The sequence below is a fragment of the Mustela nivalis genome (assembly GCF_964662115.1).
Source record: "Mustela nivalis genome assembly, chromosome: 12".
Classification (NCBI taxonomy): domain Eukaryota; kingdom Metazoa; phylum Chordata; class Mammalia; order Carnivora; family Mustelidae; genus Mustela; species Mustela nivalis.
In genome coordinates, this window is record NC_139031.1 from 10,236,859 (window position 1) to 10,253,310 (window position 16,452).

The 16,452-nt window shown below is 37.8% G+C and overlaps 1 protein-coding gene across 1 annotated transcript; it reads right to left on the reverse strand.

Moving 5' to 3' along the window:
- Window positions 1-13,406: 13,406 nt before the first annotated feature.
- On the reverse strand, window positions 13,407-14,342 carry LOC309844590 (olfactory receptor 2F1-like; the record flags this gene model as incomplete). The annotated part of the gene is made up of 1 exon (XM_082691667.1): window positions 13,407-14,342. One exon carries the CDS (start codon window positions 14,340-14,342, stop codon window positions 13,407-13,409), a length of 936 nt encoding a protein of 311 aa, XP_082547793.1.
- Between the last annotated feature and the right edge of the window lie 2,110 nt (window positions 14,343-16,452).

Here is a 16,452-nt window from a genome sequence, read left to right on the forward strand (position 1 = left end):
GAGCTTCTGAGGACCAAACTCTAAAGATGTTGGAAAAACAAATCATGAAAACTTGGGATTAGAAGGCTGGTTTTTAGACCATATAGAGAGAGTCTACCCATCTGAACCAAAGTTCTTCTAGAACATCTCAGCCAAATCATCATCCAAACTCTGCTTGAATGCATCCATATATGAGGAACACAATAGAACCCAACTGTGTAACTGGAAATCAAGGAGTAAAGAAGCTATATTCTTATAATTCCATTTACTGGATCATAATTTCTTCTCTGAAACATCAGCTCTTAACTGAAGGAAGGAAATTAATGAATATTTAGACTTAAAATCCTACTCAATTTAGTAGTTATTATCGAGAATTCATGTCTTCTTAGTGAGAAACATTTTGGTTCACATGAAAGATATATTTTTCTGAATCCTGAATGATGTCCAGTCCCATTTAATTTCATTTTGTTTATTGGATTTACCCTCTAAATATCTCAGACACAACCCTACTTACTCCTCAGTGGAATGCATCCATGAAACCCTAGATGTTTTAAATAATATTCTTATGTTTTTATTAATAGGTTATTTTGAATACATTTGCTGTAACTTGTCATTTTGAGAGTGTCAAATGGAAGGCCTCCTCTCTACCTATGTCACACCAGTGGCCACACTGGGCGAGATCAACAGAAGATAGCTAACTTCAAGAATTGGGTGTTGCATAAAGTATACATAGCTGCTAATTAATCTTCTGTGCCCTTCAAAGGGAGTTTAATAACGTGTTTAATGATGTGAGGTTATCACTTTACAATGATGCTTTCTCAAGGAAGGAACAGCTCATTCATTTCTCAATACAACATTGATCAGTCCTCACCAGTGAAGACAGGATAGAAGATCAGGTCCTAATTATAGAACATGATGACATAAGCAGTAATTCTTTGACCCCAAACCAATGTTCTTCTTCCATTTACTTACAAAAGAAAAAAAGTGATCCATAACTCAAGTATACAGATAGGAGTCTGAAGTCTTAGAGACTATTTTAGTGATGAAAGATCTACATGAAAGATGATTATGCTGTATGTTAACTAACCAGAATTTAAATAAAAACTTAAAAAAAAGATTCTTACTCCACTGGCTCCTATGTTATTCATGCTATAATTATTGAAGGACAGAAAGACTATAACTGCATTTATCAAAGACTTCCACTTTCAGCCTAAAAACTTAGAATAATTGTTAGAGATCATGCTTCTTCTAACATAGGTGTTTGGGGGACTTAAAATTGAAATTCATTGTCATGAAAAGAGCAATTTTCAGACCATTTGTCATTAAATATTCAGGATTTAGTATTGTTTTGAGTAATATCCAAAATGCCAAAGAATTTACTAAAAACTGAGCTTTCAGAAACTGGGTGCTACACATGAAATAGTGGAAATAATCAAACAACATCAGAAAGCCCATTCAAGGCCTTGTAGTGGAACCTTCCAGTCATTCACACCAGAATTAACTGGAATGAGATTGGCAAAGAGAGTCACAATGCTTACAGTGTAAGTAAAGTTCTTCACTATGTAATAAGATACAGGATTCAAAATCTTCATGACAAATAGGTAGTTCGTAATCAAGAGTTATATTTTTCTAGAATATTTAAAACTTAACAGGTTGTTTAACCTCATGGCTATACACCAATAGCATAGTCTTAATTCTTTTGTGTTCCCTTGCTTGTAATTTCTGTTGCACTATATCTATTTATACATCAGCTTCTTTTCATTTTGCCATTATTTTACACTGAAATAAAAAAAATATTGTCATTATAATGGTTAGAAAATTTCCTAGTCATGAAAACCCTGATAAAAATATGGACCGATATATTTACAGTGCTTTCCTATCCCTACATAAATGTATTGTTAACACTCTAATGCTTTTTATAGATTCACCAAGAACTAAAGAGACCACACTAGAAAACACAGGTTTCTCTCTGACATCCACAAATCTGCAGTTTTAGAAGAGAATTATCTCTCTTTCTACATGTGCGTGCATATACATACACATATATATTTCAAGAATTGCTGAAAAGGTAGATGTTGAAAAAGTTATTTTGCACTTATAGCTTTGTGTTAGGATTTCATGAAATAAACCAAACAACTGTATAAATCACACTTAATAAAACCTGAAATATACCAAAGTGGGATGAATTGTTTCTAAGGCGTATTTTTATTGCAACCGGTTCTTTAAAGCAATGCCAGTGGCTTGTGTCACATTGTACGTAAGACTTACTCCACCTAACCCTCTTCAGTCCTGACTGCCGAGGGCTCAGATACAACTGTGAGGCAGCCACTTTCCCACGTGATGTCAGAAGGGGTGTATACGCCCACAGGTGGCGGGAATGCAAAGGTGATGGGTCATGGTAGATTCATTTACACTCTTCACACTTCTATAACCAGGACTCAAATGTCAGCTTTAACAAATCAAACAGTAACTCAACAAGTAAGTGTTTTCCTACCTGTCTCCAAAAACATATCCACAAGGTGGGTATTTGTTATTATAGTCATGTCATACTTGCTCAGTGACACAGTCAGACTAGTACATCTCTAAGTGATACATAATTTGTGTGAGTGATTTTGCTGTTTTTAGTAAAATACATTTAATATTTTTTTAAAAAGTGATGTGTTAAAGTCAAAGTAAATCCTGTTTCTTTGTAAAATTGTTTCAAATGACTTACCCAATCAATTGCCCTGTGAATCCCTGAATAGTCAGTTTTAGAAAATCTTAAATTATCTGCTTTTTGGGGGGCAGATGGTGGGAGGAAAACAAGCTCCTGAAACACTCTTGCTCACCCAGAGTACAAAAATTCACTGGGTAGGAAAAATGTTATGAGAAGAATTAAAAACTATAACTGCATTTGTTTCTGTATCAAGTTGAACAAACATTTTATTTCTTATTGTGTACCAAATTATACTAAATATCCTATATACCTAATAATATATAATATAATAAATATAATATAAATCTTCACAACAACACTCTGAAGTTTGGCCTATTATTTGCAGGAGGTAAAGGAGATGAAGAGTCAGCAGGTAAACAGGGTTACCTGAAACCTAGGGACATCCCTAGTGCTTCTACACACAGCGTGACCCGTGTGCCATACAGCAATAGTCACTGTTTAAGGGCTGTGGATTCACCTGACGTAAAATCAGGAAACATAGTGGGGCACGTGGATGTCTCAGTTGGTTAAGCATCTGCCTTCAGCTCAGGTCACGATCCCAGAGTTCTAAGATGGAGCCCCACAACGGACTCCTTGCTCAGCAGGGAGCCTTCTTCTCTGCCTGCCACTCCCCCTGCTTGTGCTTTCTCTCTCTCTCTCTTTCCGAAAAATAAATAAAACCTTTAAAAAAATCAGGAGACATACCAAGAGGACTGAGGTCCTACTTTGGATCCCATTCACTTCCAAGTTGTGGTAGAGCAGAGCAAGTGCCTACTGTTTACTTGGGAATTTGAAGTCTGGCTTTCAGGCCTTGCCCACAACAGGACAAGGAGAAACAAAGCGTATCTCTTTCATTTAGAAACTCTATTCTTCTTGTAGATCGTGATTCACTGGCTTCTTTTACAAACTCAGAAAGGTGATCATGCTTCTACTTTGTGTCTCATATGGTGACCACTACAAGATGGGTCCACGGCAGGGGGTCCTTTCTTTCTCCCTTAAGAAAAAATGAAGGCCTATGGTTATAGACAATAATGGAAACAAAAATGACCTAATATCAGAAGTGGATAAAAGTATGTGCTAATTTTTAAAAATCAGCTTGCAAAAGAAGAATAAACCTAAGTACAATTTTGTCTAGCCAGAAGACTATCCCTAACAAGAAAAAGATGAGTCATGACAAGGCTTCTGTACTGTGGGGATGAGTCTCATCTGCTTGGAAGACTTGCCCCTTCTGATCTGCCTCTCGGAAGGAACTTGGACTCCATTCTCCTTAGTGGTGAGGGTTTACAAATAGTGCCAACATATCTCCCCTCTGTTTGTGTAAGTAGTTACTGTCACACTAACATAAAAAGAGGGCTACTTGGTAATCACACTCAAGGCAGAGAGGTAAAATGTTGAGTGACCATGTAAGTAAGCCCAAATCATTACACACGTGAAGAGATGCAGTTCTTGCCGGAGGACTGCTTTCAGGGCGCCCCCTTGTGGTTCCACACACAAACACACTCACTCATGCCAAAGCTGTTCACAGTTCTGTCCTAACTACTTAGCTGTACATTCATAACATAAAATCACAACTCTGGGATGTACTGACCCTGAACTATGCACTATAAAATGCTTAATTTTATGTAATATGAACTATACCTCAATTTTAAAAACCTTCATTAATTTCTTTCATTATATACCTTTTAAAAAAATTAAAACTACGCAAATTTAAATAAACAAGTAGTAAATAAATATCTGAAAGAGAAAGATATGAAGAAGGTAAGCAGAAGAAGAGAGGATATTGAGATGCAAATAAGAATAAATAAAAGCATAGTCATTGACAAGCTCTCTAGGGACAAAGGGAAAAAGTCAAAGAGAGAATTAATGGTCAGAAAGGAAAAAAAATTAGAAAGGAAGACAAAATTTTAAAAAGCGTACAGTGAAGAAGCCAGGAAGTTGAAAGGAAACCAAATGAGGAAGAAATAGAACAATGAAAATAGGAGAAGAGAAAATTAAAATATTTACCGATGCCCTTTTCTTGACATTAATCAATTAACACATTGCTAGAATTATCCAATATTTTACATACCAGAGCTTCCCATATTTTATTTATCTTAGTGTTCAATCCCAGAGTGTTATTTTTAGTACTTTGCAGTGAAATTTTCTAGAATTTTGTTCTATCGTGGTAGAAATCCTGCTCAAAATAGATTTACCAGGGAAATTGATGAATTCTCAGATAATAGGAAGAGTGAAATCTTTCAGGACAACCTCCCCCACCTCCCCCCCACACACATCATCAGGACAAATTTTTCATCAGTTACATTTATGAAAAACCCCAAATTCCTCACCAAAAGATGGAAGACTCAAAAACACTTAGCTAAGGTACATATAGTTGGCATTATTAAATTATTTCTGTTCTTCAGTCACTTTATCATAATCTGCTTTGCAAAGAGGAACAAATACTTCACCAGGGTCATCTCTGCATTGCCAAAGTACCCTGGAGAGGATCAGAAACCTGTATCTGTTTCTTTGAGCCTTTAAAATAGTTTTGAAAAGAGAGGGTCATGGGACAAAGAAAAGAAGTAAAATGCACAGAGAACTGAAAGGAAGGGGGGGTGGATAGAGAGGCTGCGTTTATCATTACCAACAGCTCTGCATCTTTGGATCATTTTCATGCATCTTGAACATTTGATTTTTATTTTGAAAGACCCCTTCCACTGGAATGAAGTGTTGTGGAAAAGCATATATTCCTCTAAAATCCTAGCACATCAGTTTTTATATCTGAAAAATAAAGATAGTAGCATAAACAGTGCTTTTCCTGGAGGAGTATATGCATAATTATCCAGCAATAAAAAAAAAACAAAAATGCTTCATTAAATTAATAAATAAACGGAAATAAACTTGAAAGTTACTATTTTAACAACATATATCAGCTAAGCAGCCTATTTGGTGTGCGAGTGGGACCTAGGAAAGCTACATTAGACTCCTGACCAGCCCCAGATGGGCAGTTGTACTTGTTCCCCAAATAGAAATTCTGCGTGGAGGGCAAAGAGCTAGTCTCTGAGGGAGTCCTCTTTCTATAGGCATCAGCAAAGAAAAGGCCCATCTGGTGCCTGCTGCACAGACCAGGAGTAGGTGGGTGAAAAGCAGGTAAGAGGACTGCTGCCAGCGTGTTAGCAGCCTCAGGCCACCACAGGTGGGGGAACCCTTCAGTGACTTGAAAATTCTGGTTTCCTAATTTGAATAGCCAGAAGACACATACTTAGGACAAATCTCTAGGAGAGGACAAATACGTCAAGCCATCATGCACCAGGAGGGACTACAGATAACAGGAAGCTGGTTGCATAATTTATGTTGCTAAATAAGTGCTAAAAAGAGCCTGGCAATGGGTGACTCACCTCTGCAGAGTGGAGGAGGCCATCCTGTGTGATGGCAGAGGTGGGCAAGTTGTGAAATTTGAAGCAAGTGCAAATGGAACAGGTAACTTTCTCCAACTTTTGTCATGAAATCTCAAGGGGCCAATTATGCTTTGTTTGTGAGATTTCTTTTATTTTCCCTCCCCCTCTGTCTGGTCACTTCTGAACCAAACAGCCTAACCTACATTTCACTTTGCAAATCCAGGTTTTGTTCCCTTGTTCCCAGAGCATGGGAAGGAGCTCTCCAAACTTTAATTTCTCAAGGGGATGGGGTGCGTCTGAGTCTTCGGTGATACCACCTTTGCATGGTGGAAATTTTTATCCCGCTTTATGAGCATGAAGATGGGATTACATCTCAAATTCCTCGTTGCAGTTCACCCATCTACACATTCCTTTGAGTAATAGCCCCTAGCCAGGAAGTTCAAGGGGCTGGTGGGGTGCTTTGTGCTTCATTCTCTGCTCTGAGCTTGGGCAGGGGGAATTTTTATGCCAATTCCTAAACAGATGCAGCCTATGGTGGGGCTGTTCTCTAGGTTTGGAATTCTATATATTTTTTAAAGATTTATTTACTTATTAGAGATGGAAAGTAAGCAGGGGGAGGGGCGGAGGGAGAGGGAGAGAGAATCTTCAAGCAGCCTCCCCACCGGGTGCAGAATCCAACATGGGGCTCCATCCCAGGACCCTGAGATCATGACCTGAGCCAAAATCAAGAGCCAGACGCTCACCCGACTGAGCCACCACTTTCTAAACAAAATAATCTGCCTGCAGAGTGCTTCCTTATGTGAGTGCTGGAGTTTAAGGGCAAGTGTATAGAGCCTGTTAGCTCTGGACCTTAAAAAGACAAGAGAAGGGGGGGAAAGTTGCTCTCTAGCTTCTAAAACATTGCTGCCATTTCTCATAAATTATTTTTTTTTAGTTATTGTCTTCTGTGCTTTGTGGATTTTTAATCTTTTTTCTTATCCTTTTACCAATATTTAATACATTTTTAGGAGGGAGCAAATATAAACTCATTTGTAAAATCAATTACTTCCTCACCTTAGATATGTATAATTTTTCATGGCATATTAATAGGAAAAATGACATTTCTTTGTCCTGTTAATATAGCCTTGTGTCCCAACATCATTTTTTAGAAGTACATATTTTCCTATATTACTTTGAAATTATTCTCTCTCTCTGACAAAATAAAATAAAATAAAATAAAATAAAAAATCTTAAAAAAAAAAAGTTTAAAAAAAAATGGAATGCCTGGGTGGCTCAGTTGGTTGAGTGGCTGCCTTCGGCTCAGGTCATAATCTCAGCATCCTGGGATCAAGTCCCGCATCAGGCTCCTTGCTTGGTGGGGAGCCTGCTTCTCCCTCTGCCTCTGCCTGCCACTCTGCCTGTGCTCGCTTGCACTCTCTCTCTCTCTCTCTCTCTGACAAAATAAAATAAAAAATCTTTTAAAAAAAAGTTTTAAAAGAAATTATACATTTATGATATACTAAATTCATATATGCAAAAGTTTCTTTTGGGACTATATTTTGATTCATGCCTTTTTCTACCCCAATATTAGAGTTTTAATTGTACTTACATATAATCTGCTTTTATGTATACTACGGCAGGGACTCCCTCACTTTATTACACTTATTTCTTAAAAACTGAATTAAATAAAAATTAAATGCCCTAAGTCCACAGCAAACATTATACCTAATGGAGGATCTGCAGATGCTTTCCTTGGATCAGGAACCAGAAAGATACTTGTTATCATAGCTACTGTTTGACCTGACATTAGAGGACCTAAGCTATGATATGAGAAAAGAAACAGATTGAGATGTATAAAGATTATAAGGAAAAATACCATTATTTACAGATGATATCACATATCTAGAAAACATTTTTCAACAATCAATTAGGTTTAATAAGAAAGAACTACATATGAGACCACCTCACAGAAATCAGTATTTTCTTTACACCAGCAATAACCAAAGAGAAAAATAAAAATAGAATGCCATTTATAACAGTAATGTAAATTATAAAGTATTCAGGAATTCCTCAGCAGAGAGAATACATGATTTCTACAAAGCTCTTTGCCAAAACCTTAAGTCCTTCTAATATTCTTCCTCTACTTTCCCCCATTTTTTTCTGTAGCAATTAATAGCTATAATATACTACATATATTAATTGTTTCTTATATTTATTGTTTATTTCCCTTAAGTAGAATGTAGTCTCCATGAAGGCAGAGACTTTTGCTTGCTTTACACTGTTGGATCCCTAATACCTTGAATACCTTGAAGAGTGTCTGCCATATAATATGTTTAACGAGTATTTGTTAAATGAATATGGAGAAAATATTAAAACTTTAAATAGCACATTAAAGATAATCTGAATAATTCCAAAGACATTCTTCAGATGAGACAATTTATTATAAAGATGCCAATGTTCCAAAATGAATCTACATAATTATGCAAACCTAATCAAAATTTTAGAATGAACTTTTTGGGGAACTTAATAAAATTACTCAAACATTTATATGGGATACATCACTCTATAAATAGCTGACTGTGAATAGATTGACTATAAATAAAATAGGTCAATAAATATAAATAGACTAGGTGACTGCTTTGACTATGTATTTAATAACTTTGAAAAAGTTCTTAAAGTTCTCTTCTTTTTTATTTTTTTTTTAAACAAGTCTATTTATTTATTTGACAGACAGAGATTACAAGTAGGCAGAGAGGCAGGCAGAGAGAGGAAGGGAAGCAGGCTCCCCGCTGAGGAGAGAGCTCGATGCGGGCCTCGATCCCAGAACCCTGAGATCGTGACCTGAGCCAAAGGCAGCGGCTTAACCCACTGAGCCACCCAGGCGCCCCTTAAAGTTCTCTTCTTAAAAGTTCTCTTCTTTGGTAGACTACACATGACAAATGAAGACTTATTACAAACCAAAATGACCTTTAAAAATAGAATAATAGAATTCTATGATGTGAGAACAAACAAATGAACACAGAGAAAAGAACAGAGTTCAAAAAGAGATCCATATGTAGGAAAGCTCAATGTACATTAAGGTCACTGCAGATGAATGACTTAAGAATAGACTGTTTAATAAATGGACCACAGCATGGAAGAAAACCCACCAGATGCATATCTGACATATGCAGAAGAGGATATCAGATAAACTAAAGAAATAGCTGTGAAAGGTAAAACTAGAAAACTTAATAGGAAAATATTTTATGGCCCTGATGCAGGAATTTTTTTTAAGCTTATAAACATGAATCACAGAACAAAAATATGATGAGTCAGATTATTTCAAAATGAAGGGCTTTTTTTTTTTTCAACAAAGGACTCCATGAATAAAGTTAACAGAGAGGAGACAGTGTGTAGATATGTATTTGCAAAGTCTGTAAGAGGAAGGACTAAAATTTATAATATACACAACAAGAAGGACATGGCAAAAGATCCAAAGGAAATGAACACTCCATACACAGCAATAGTAACCCAGAAGGTGGACAATATAATTCACTCAGAAAATATTTATAGTGTGCCCACTAAAAACAAAGAATCCTGCTCTCAAGGGTCCTTGTGTTCTGGGGGTAATGGAGGGATTGGAGGTAGGCAGTAAAAATGAGTTAATTGCAAACATGTTAGAAAAGATAAGTTCTTTGGAAAACACAAATTAACTAGGGAAGAGGGAAAGCAGTAGGACAAGGAGAAAGTTTGCATATTGAATGGGGCAGTGATGCCAGTTGATTGAAGAATTGGAAGGGATGAGGAAGTGGCCATGAGTAAAGAGTCTTCCAGGGATAGTATAGTTACTAAACTAGTTAGAAAACAGACCTTCATCCGCTGTAAAGACTTTAGGGCTTATTCTGAGTAATTGCAGGGTTGAAAAGAGGAATGGCATGATTTGAGTTTTGTTTCAAAGGGATCACTCTGAGTGCTGGCAGATAAGTAGAAGCAGAGAAATCTGCCGCAGGCTCCTATAGTAACCTAAGTGGCAGGTGATGGTGTTCATACCAGGGTACAGGAGTGAAGATGATAAGTGACTATATTCTGTATATATTTTGAACGTAGAAACAACAGGATATTCTTGCATATTTGAATCAGATTTGAGAAAAAGAGAATGGTAGATGGTCTAACCACTGCAATGATGGATTTATTGTGAACGTCATGAGGTGGGGAAGGCATAGAGTAGGATGGGGTGAAGATAGATGCGAATCAAAGGTCCACATATGAAGACATAATCATATGGATTATCTATCAGAGTAATGAAAAAATAATTTTTTAACTTCCAAGCTACAAAAATTCAAAATATGCAGGCTGTGGATAGATAAGGAGCCTCATGCACTGAAATAAGAATACAAACTTACGATGCCATTCTGAGAGCATTAGCTATAACCTAGCATCTTGGTTCTCGTGTATATTCCCCAGATCAATCCTCACACAACTCTTGAAGTGTGGACTATCATGATGTTCATCATAGGACTGATTGTGATGGTGGGGAGTTGGGTCCATAACAGAGTGATAGCTAGAATATGGTTTCCTATGGATTACTATGAACAGTCAGAAGTAATAAGCTAGCCATATGTATGGATCTTAAAGATACAGTGTTGGGTGAAAAAAAACTAAGATGCGTTATGAGTGGTTAAAATAAAATGCATCTTTTAAAGTTACATAAATACACTCTCAAACATAGTTACATACATTAAACATTAGAATAGTTCTCCAAACAGCAAGGAAGAAATAAAAAATGAGACAAAGATAATTAATTTAAAAAATTTTTAATATAGTTAACAAACATGGTTATATTAGTTCCAAGTGTGGAATATAGTGATTCAACAACTCTATACACGACTCAGTGTTGATCATGATGAGTGTCTTAATCCCCTTCACCTATTTCACTCATTCCCCCCCACACACACACCTTTCCTCTGGTAATTATCCATTTCTTCTCTAGAGTTAAGAGTCTTATTTTTGGTCTGTCTCTTTTTCCTTTGTTCATTTTGTTTCCTTAATTCCACATATGAGAGAGATCATATGGTATTTGTCTTTCTCTGACTAACTTACTTCACTTAATATTATGCTGTCTAGAGCCATCCATGTTGTGGCAAATGGCAAGATCTCATTCTTTTTTATGGCTCTGTGTGTGTGTGTGTGTGTGTGTGTGTGTGTGTGTATCTTTTTTACCCATTCATCTACCAACAGCCACTAGCTGCTTCCATAGTTTGGCTATTGTAAACAATGCTGCGATAAACATACGGGTGCATATATCTTTTCAAATTAGTATTTTCATATTCTTTGGGTAAATGCCCAGTAGTAGAATTACTGGATCATATGGTAGTTCCCTTTTTAATTTTTTGAGGAACTTCCTGTTTTCCACAGCGGCTGCAGAGAATTAATTGTTTAGCAACTAATAAGAATACTATTTAGGAATATTATTACCAATATTATTACCAATAATATTATTTACCAATTATGTCTCCAGAAGCAGCTGGACCATGCTGGGTTCCACACGTGTGCAGTTGGACTTCATCCATGATGAAGATGTGATCAGATATATTTTCTAAGCAAGGCACCTTCTGCAGGTCAAAAGGCCAGGACCACTCAAATAATTTGCAGGATAAAGAAAAAATTGGACAGAATTACAGATTCAAGAGACTTCAAAAACATACTAAGTTGAAGAAAAATGGGCAAAACCAACTACAGTGACGAGGGGTGCTTCCTTGGGTCACAAAGTCATCAGAAATTCAGGAAAGTTATTGCTTCAGTGGTCAGGACAGTAGTTACTTTGGGAGAAAATGCGATGCATGGAGGGGCCTCCACAATAACTCGCAGCTCTGTTTTTTGACATGAATGGTTTATATAAGAAGGGTTGTCTTATCATAGTTCACTCAGCTACACGTTTGTGTAGTGTGTTTTTCTGCCTCTGTGTTTTATTTTACAGTATAAAGTTAAAAAAGTTTTAAGTTCACTGTCGTGTGAAGAATAAAATGTAGGAAGCAGAGGCGCAGAGAGACCAGACTGATCATTTGTCTTGTCAATAAGTTTAATGGATTTTATTGGTGGAGGGGGTATAAAAGAAAGGAATTGAGAATTATTCTGAGCGTATATGGCTCCTTTTGCTACAACAGTGAAGGTGTATTAGAGCAAGAGGAAAGGATTAGCTTGGGATAGGTATTTGTCTTTCTCTGACTAACTTACTTCACTTAATATTATGCTGTCTAGAGCCATCCATGTTGTGGCAAATGGCAAGATCTCTCTTTTTTATGGCTCTGGACAATTATTCTATCGCTAAGAATGCAACTCACATGATATAAGTGAAGGTATTAAGCAAGAAATTGGGTATATGTGTTTGGAACTCATGAGAAAGATCTTGTCTGTCTTGGAGCTAAAAAACATATAACAGATGGATGTTGAGATATGAAGAGATCAGAGACTGACAGAGAGAGAGAGAGAGAGATCTATAGATAGATGTTGTGGCTCTAGAGCAGACATAATACAGGGATCTACAAAAGCCACACAACAGAGGGAAAAAATTCACTTTCTAGGACCCTAGGTGACTCAATCACTTAAGTATCCAACTCTAGATTTCCACTCGGGCCATGATCTCAGTGTCCTGAGATCCAGCCCTGAGTTGTGGAGCCCAACGTGCTCCAGCTCAGTGTGGAGACTGCTGAAGATTCTCTCAGCAGATCCTTCTGCCCCTCCCCATGTGCACACTCTCTCTAAATAAAAAAGAAAAAAATTTTCATTTTTAGTAATTGTAAATGGAGAGAAGTTTGCATAATGCTTGGCTCTATAATGGTGTCCTAAAACCTATTTTTAAATATAGTTGAATGTCTCTACCACCACTCTACCAAGTATTTTACATAGATTACCTAAAATATTCAAAATAGTCACACACACACTGAATATTATTACTTCTTATATTTGAGGAAACTGGAAGCCAGAGATATTAAACACATACGGCAAAGCCACACTGGTGAGGGGGCGGGTCAACATGTATAGGATGGCTGTCTTTACTATGAGACTGTTCACTGTCACACTGCATTTCCTAGGAGCAAATGCAGAAGGAATAAGAAAAGGTAAGAGGGAATGTGAGGTCTAGAAGGACAGTTAACCCAGCAGACCCCAGTTTAATAACTGAAGTCTTTTTATTTATTTATTTTTTTACTGTATGTATGATAGAACAGTAATACATCATCAAAGTATGGACTAACACGAAAAGTTGGTCTTCAGAAACGTGCTCACTGTGATCTACCTTATCAGCAAATCTGGGGTAAAGGGCATGCCAATCATTTCCTCTTTGTTTGAAATATTGCTGTTTGGGCTATTGGAAGGAAGGAAAAAAATGTTTTTAATCTTTACCTTTTTTTATTAAATTTTCCCAACAGTCTCCTCAGGGCACTCATTACTTCCTTGTTCCTCAAGCTGTAGATTAGGGGATTCAGCATTGGGGTCACCACCGCATAGAACAGGGCAACCATCTTCTCTTGCTCTGCTGAGGAGCCAGCAGAGGGTCTCAAGTATGTGAAGATGGCTGTTCCAAAGCACATGGAAACCACAGTGAGGTGGGAAGCACAGGTCTCAAACGCTTTGCAGCGTCCTTGGGCTGAGCGAATGTGCAGAATGGCAGTAACTATACGACCATAAGAGAAAAGAACTAGGAAGCAGGGAAGCATGATCACCAGAAATCCTGAGATAGCCACCATGACCTTGTTGAAGGAGATGTCCACACAGGTCAGCCTCAGCACAGCCAACATCTCACAGGCAAAGTGATTAATAACATTACGGCACAAGGGTAGCCGAAAGATGATGATCGTCTGCATCGTTGAATTCATGAAACCAGCCCCTACACAGCCGGCAGCCAGCCCCAGGCACAGCCCCCCGTGCATGATGACCGTGTAGTGCAGCGGATGGCACACCGCCACGTAGCGGTCATAGGCCATGGCTCCCAGCAGGAAGAATTCTGAGCTGCCCATGGCCAGGGAGATAAGCAGCTGGAGCACACAGCTGTGGAATGGGATGGACTTCCAGGCTGACAGGAAGTGAACGAGCATCTGTGGGACAGTGCTGTTGGTATAGCAGATGTCCACAAATGACAAGACACTGAGGAAAAAGTACATGGGTGTGTGCAGCTTGCTGTCCAGTCTGATGAGGAGGATGATGAGGAAGTTCCCCAGCACAGTCACCAGATACATGACCAGGAAAAGGACAAATAGGGACAGCTGGGTGTCCCAGCAGCTGGACAGCCCCAGCAGAATGAACTCACTCATCCATGTCTGGTTTTCTCTGCCCATGAGCCTCTGAGGACCAAATTCAAGTTATAAATCAATGAACACCAGATACTTAAGATGGCAGGGGGTCTGATGAGATCATTCAGACCAAACAGCCATGCAACATTGCACTGTGTGCTTTCCTGCTTTCCCAGATTCTATGTCTCCTTCAGGGTTTGGGACCACAATAGAACCCATTAATATGGGTCAGATTCAAGGAAGGAGAAAAACTCTTCTCCTTCCTTATATAGGAAATTTTTATGAAAATGCTTAGATTAGACATTCAAGATAAAATGATTAACTGTAAAACATGCCTCTTTATTTACAATCAGTTTCAAAGCATGAAGTTTGTTTACTTCTGTTGGATGCAAATATTTTCCTCCTCAGTGCCTCAAACTCTATATTGTATGGAGTCTAACAGGCATTAACTGGTTGTTTTTTTAATTAACTATTTTACTTCTGGAGTCTCTATTAAAATGAAATACTAAATTTCTACCCTTTTAAAATCAGAAATTTTAGGTTGCAAGTTAGGAGGTAGCAAATATAAAATAGATTTTTCAGTAGGAACAAATTGTCAAAATTACGTTTCAGGGTAGGGAAGTAAAGAATGAAGACTTGAGGCAATCAGCCTCTGTTTTGGTGAGAAATCTTCACCTGTTTGTCTGTTATCTGTGTGAGAGGGTAAGAGGAAAGAATCTGTAACATTATTTTCATCCTCCTATGGAAGAGCAGCATAGCACTGATAGGCAGGGTATGTCTGTGGAGAAACAAATCAAAGTCAAAGATGCATTAACTAGCTTCCCCAATAAATGAGAGGAGCTCAGATACTTGCCACACATATTCACCGATTAACCAAGACAAGATGGGAAACCGGCTGCATATTCTGCTGACTCTGTTTATCTTCTCAGTAGTGAGAGTTATGGTTTGGAGAGGATAGCGTGATGGAACATCATTAACTGGCATTAGCTCAGTGAAAAGACTGTTGACTATCTTTTCCTTTAATCTCCTCTTACTTTTATCTCCATCTGAAATATCTGACTATTTTCCCTCTTAGAAAACTGTTATATTCCATCCTTGTGCTAATGCTCCCTTTACCATAACTTACATGACCAGAAGGTAATACCTTAGTCTGCTTGATAACATCTCCAAGCTTTCTGATCTGCTGATGTATTAGTATTTCAGAAAGCTCGAAGTCTCCAGTATTCAGAATTTCTCTGTAGAATTCTTAATAATCTTATGTACATCTTATTCAATTCCCAAGTGGTTTCTAAAAAGCTCATGGACTACATAAAGTCCACTCTCAATTTCCCACATCCTCTAATTACTCTGTCCTTTGGATAGCGAAAGTGAAACTCATTCATGGCTGTCCCAAGGAGATATTATTTGCTTCCTGTCTGTGATCAGAAAGTGCCACTGAATATGTTATGAAAATCACAATGTGAGTTGAGGGCATTCATGACAGTAAGGTCAGCAAGGTGCCTGAGACGTTTGGATTAGCCAGCAGAGAAGTATATATGGGCATTTGCAGATGATAATCCTTCCTTTTACTTTTTTTTTTAATATTTTATTTATTTATTTGACAGACAGAGATCGCCAGTAGTGAGAGAGGAGGAAGCAAGCTTCCCGCTGAGCAGAGAGCTGGATGTGGGGCTCGATCCCAGGACCCTGAGATCATGACCTGAGCTGAAGGCAGAGGCTTTAACCCACTGAGCCACCCAGGCGCCCCAATCCTTCCTTTTTCAATGATTAAATCAGACTTGATAAACCATACTCACTCCAAGAGATAATTTATGTAAGTGACAACACGGGGGAGAAATAGAAGTATGAAGTGTTCTTTAATTCTTTAGAATTTACTCCAGGGCTTCAAAAGTTTAGTAAGTCACTTTGTATCATTTTCTGTCAAAGAAAGAGGAAACCGACCTCTTTATTCCTAATGAAAAAGGAAGTTGGGATACAAAAATATCAGGGCCAAAGTACTCAGATAAAAAGGAGAGGAACAAGTGACCGTACAGGGAAAAAATCTGATTCTGGTACCATCAATGGATCTTGACCATTTACAGACAACATTTCATGAGCTAGTCCTGGGAACGTGAACAGGGAGTCTCCGATGGTGCGACATTATATGAAATAAGTC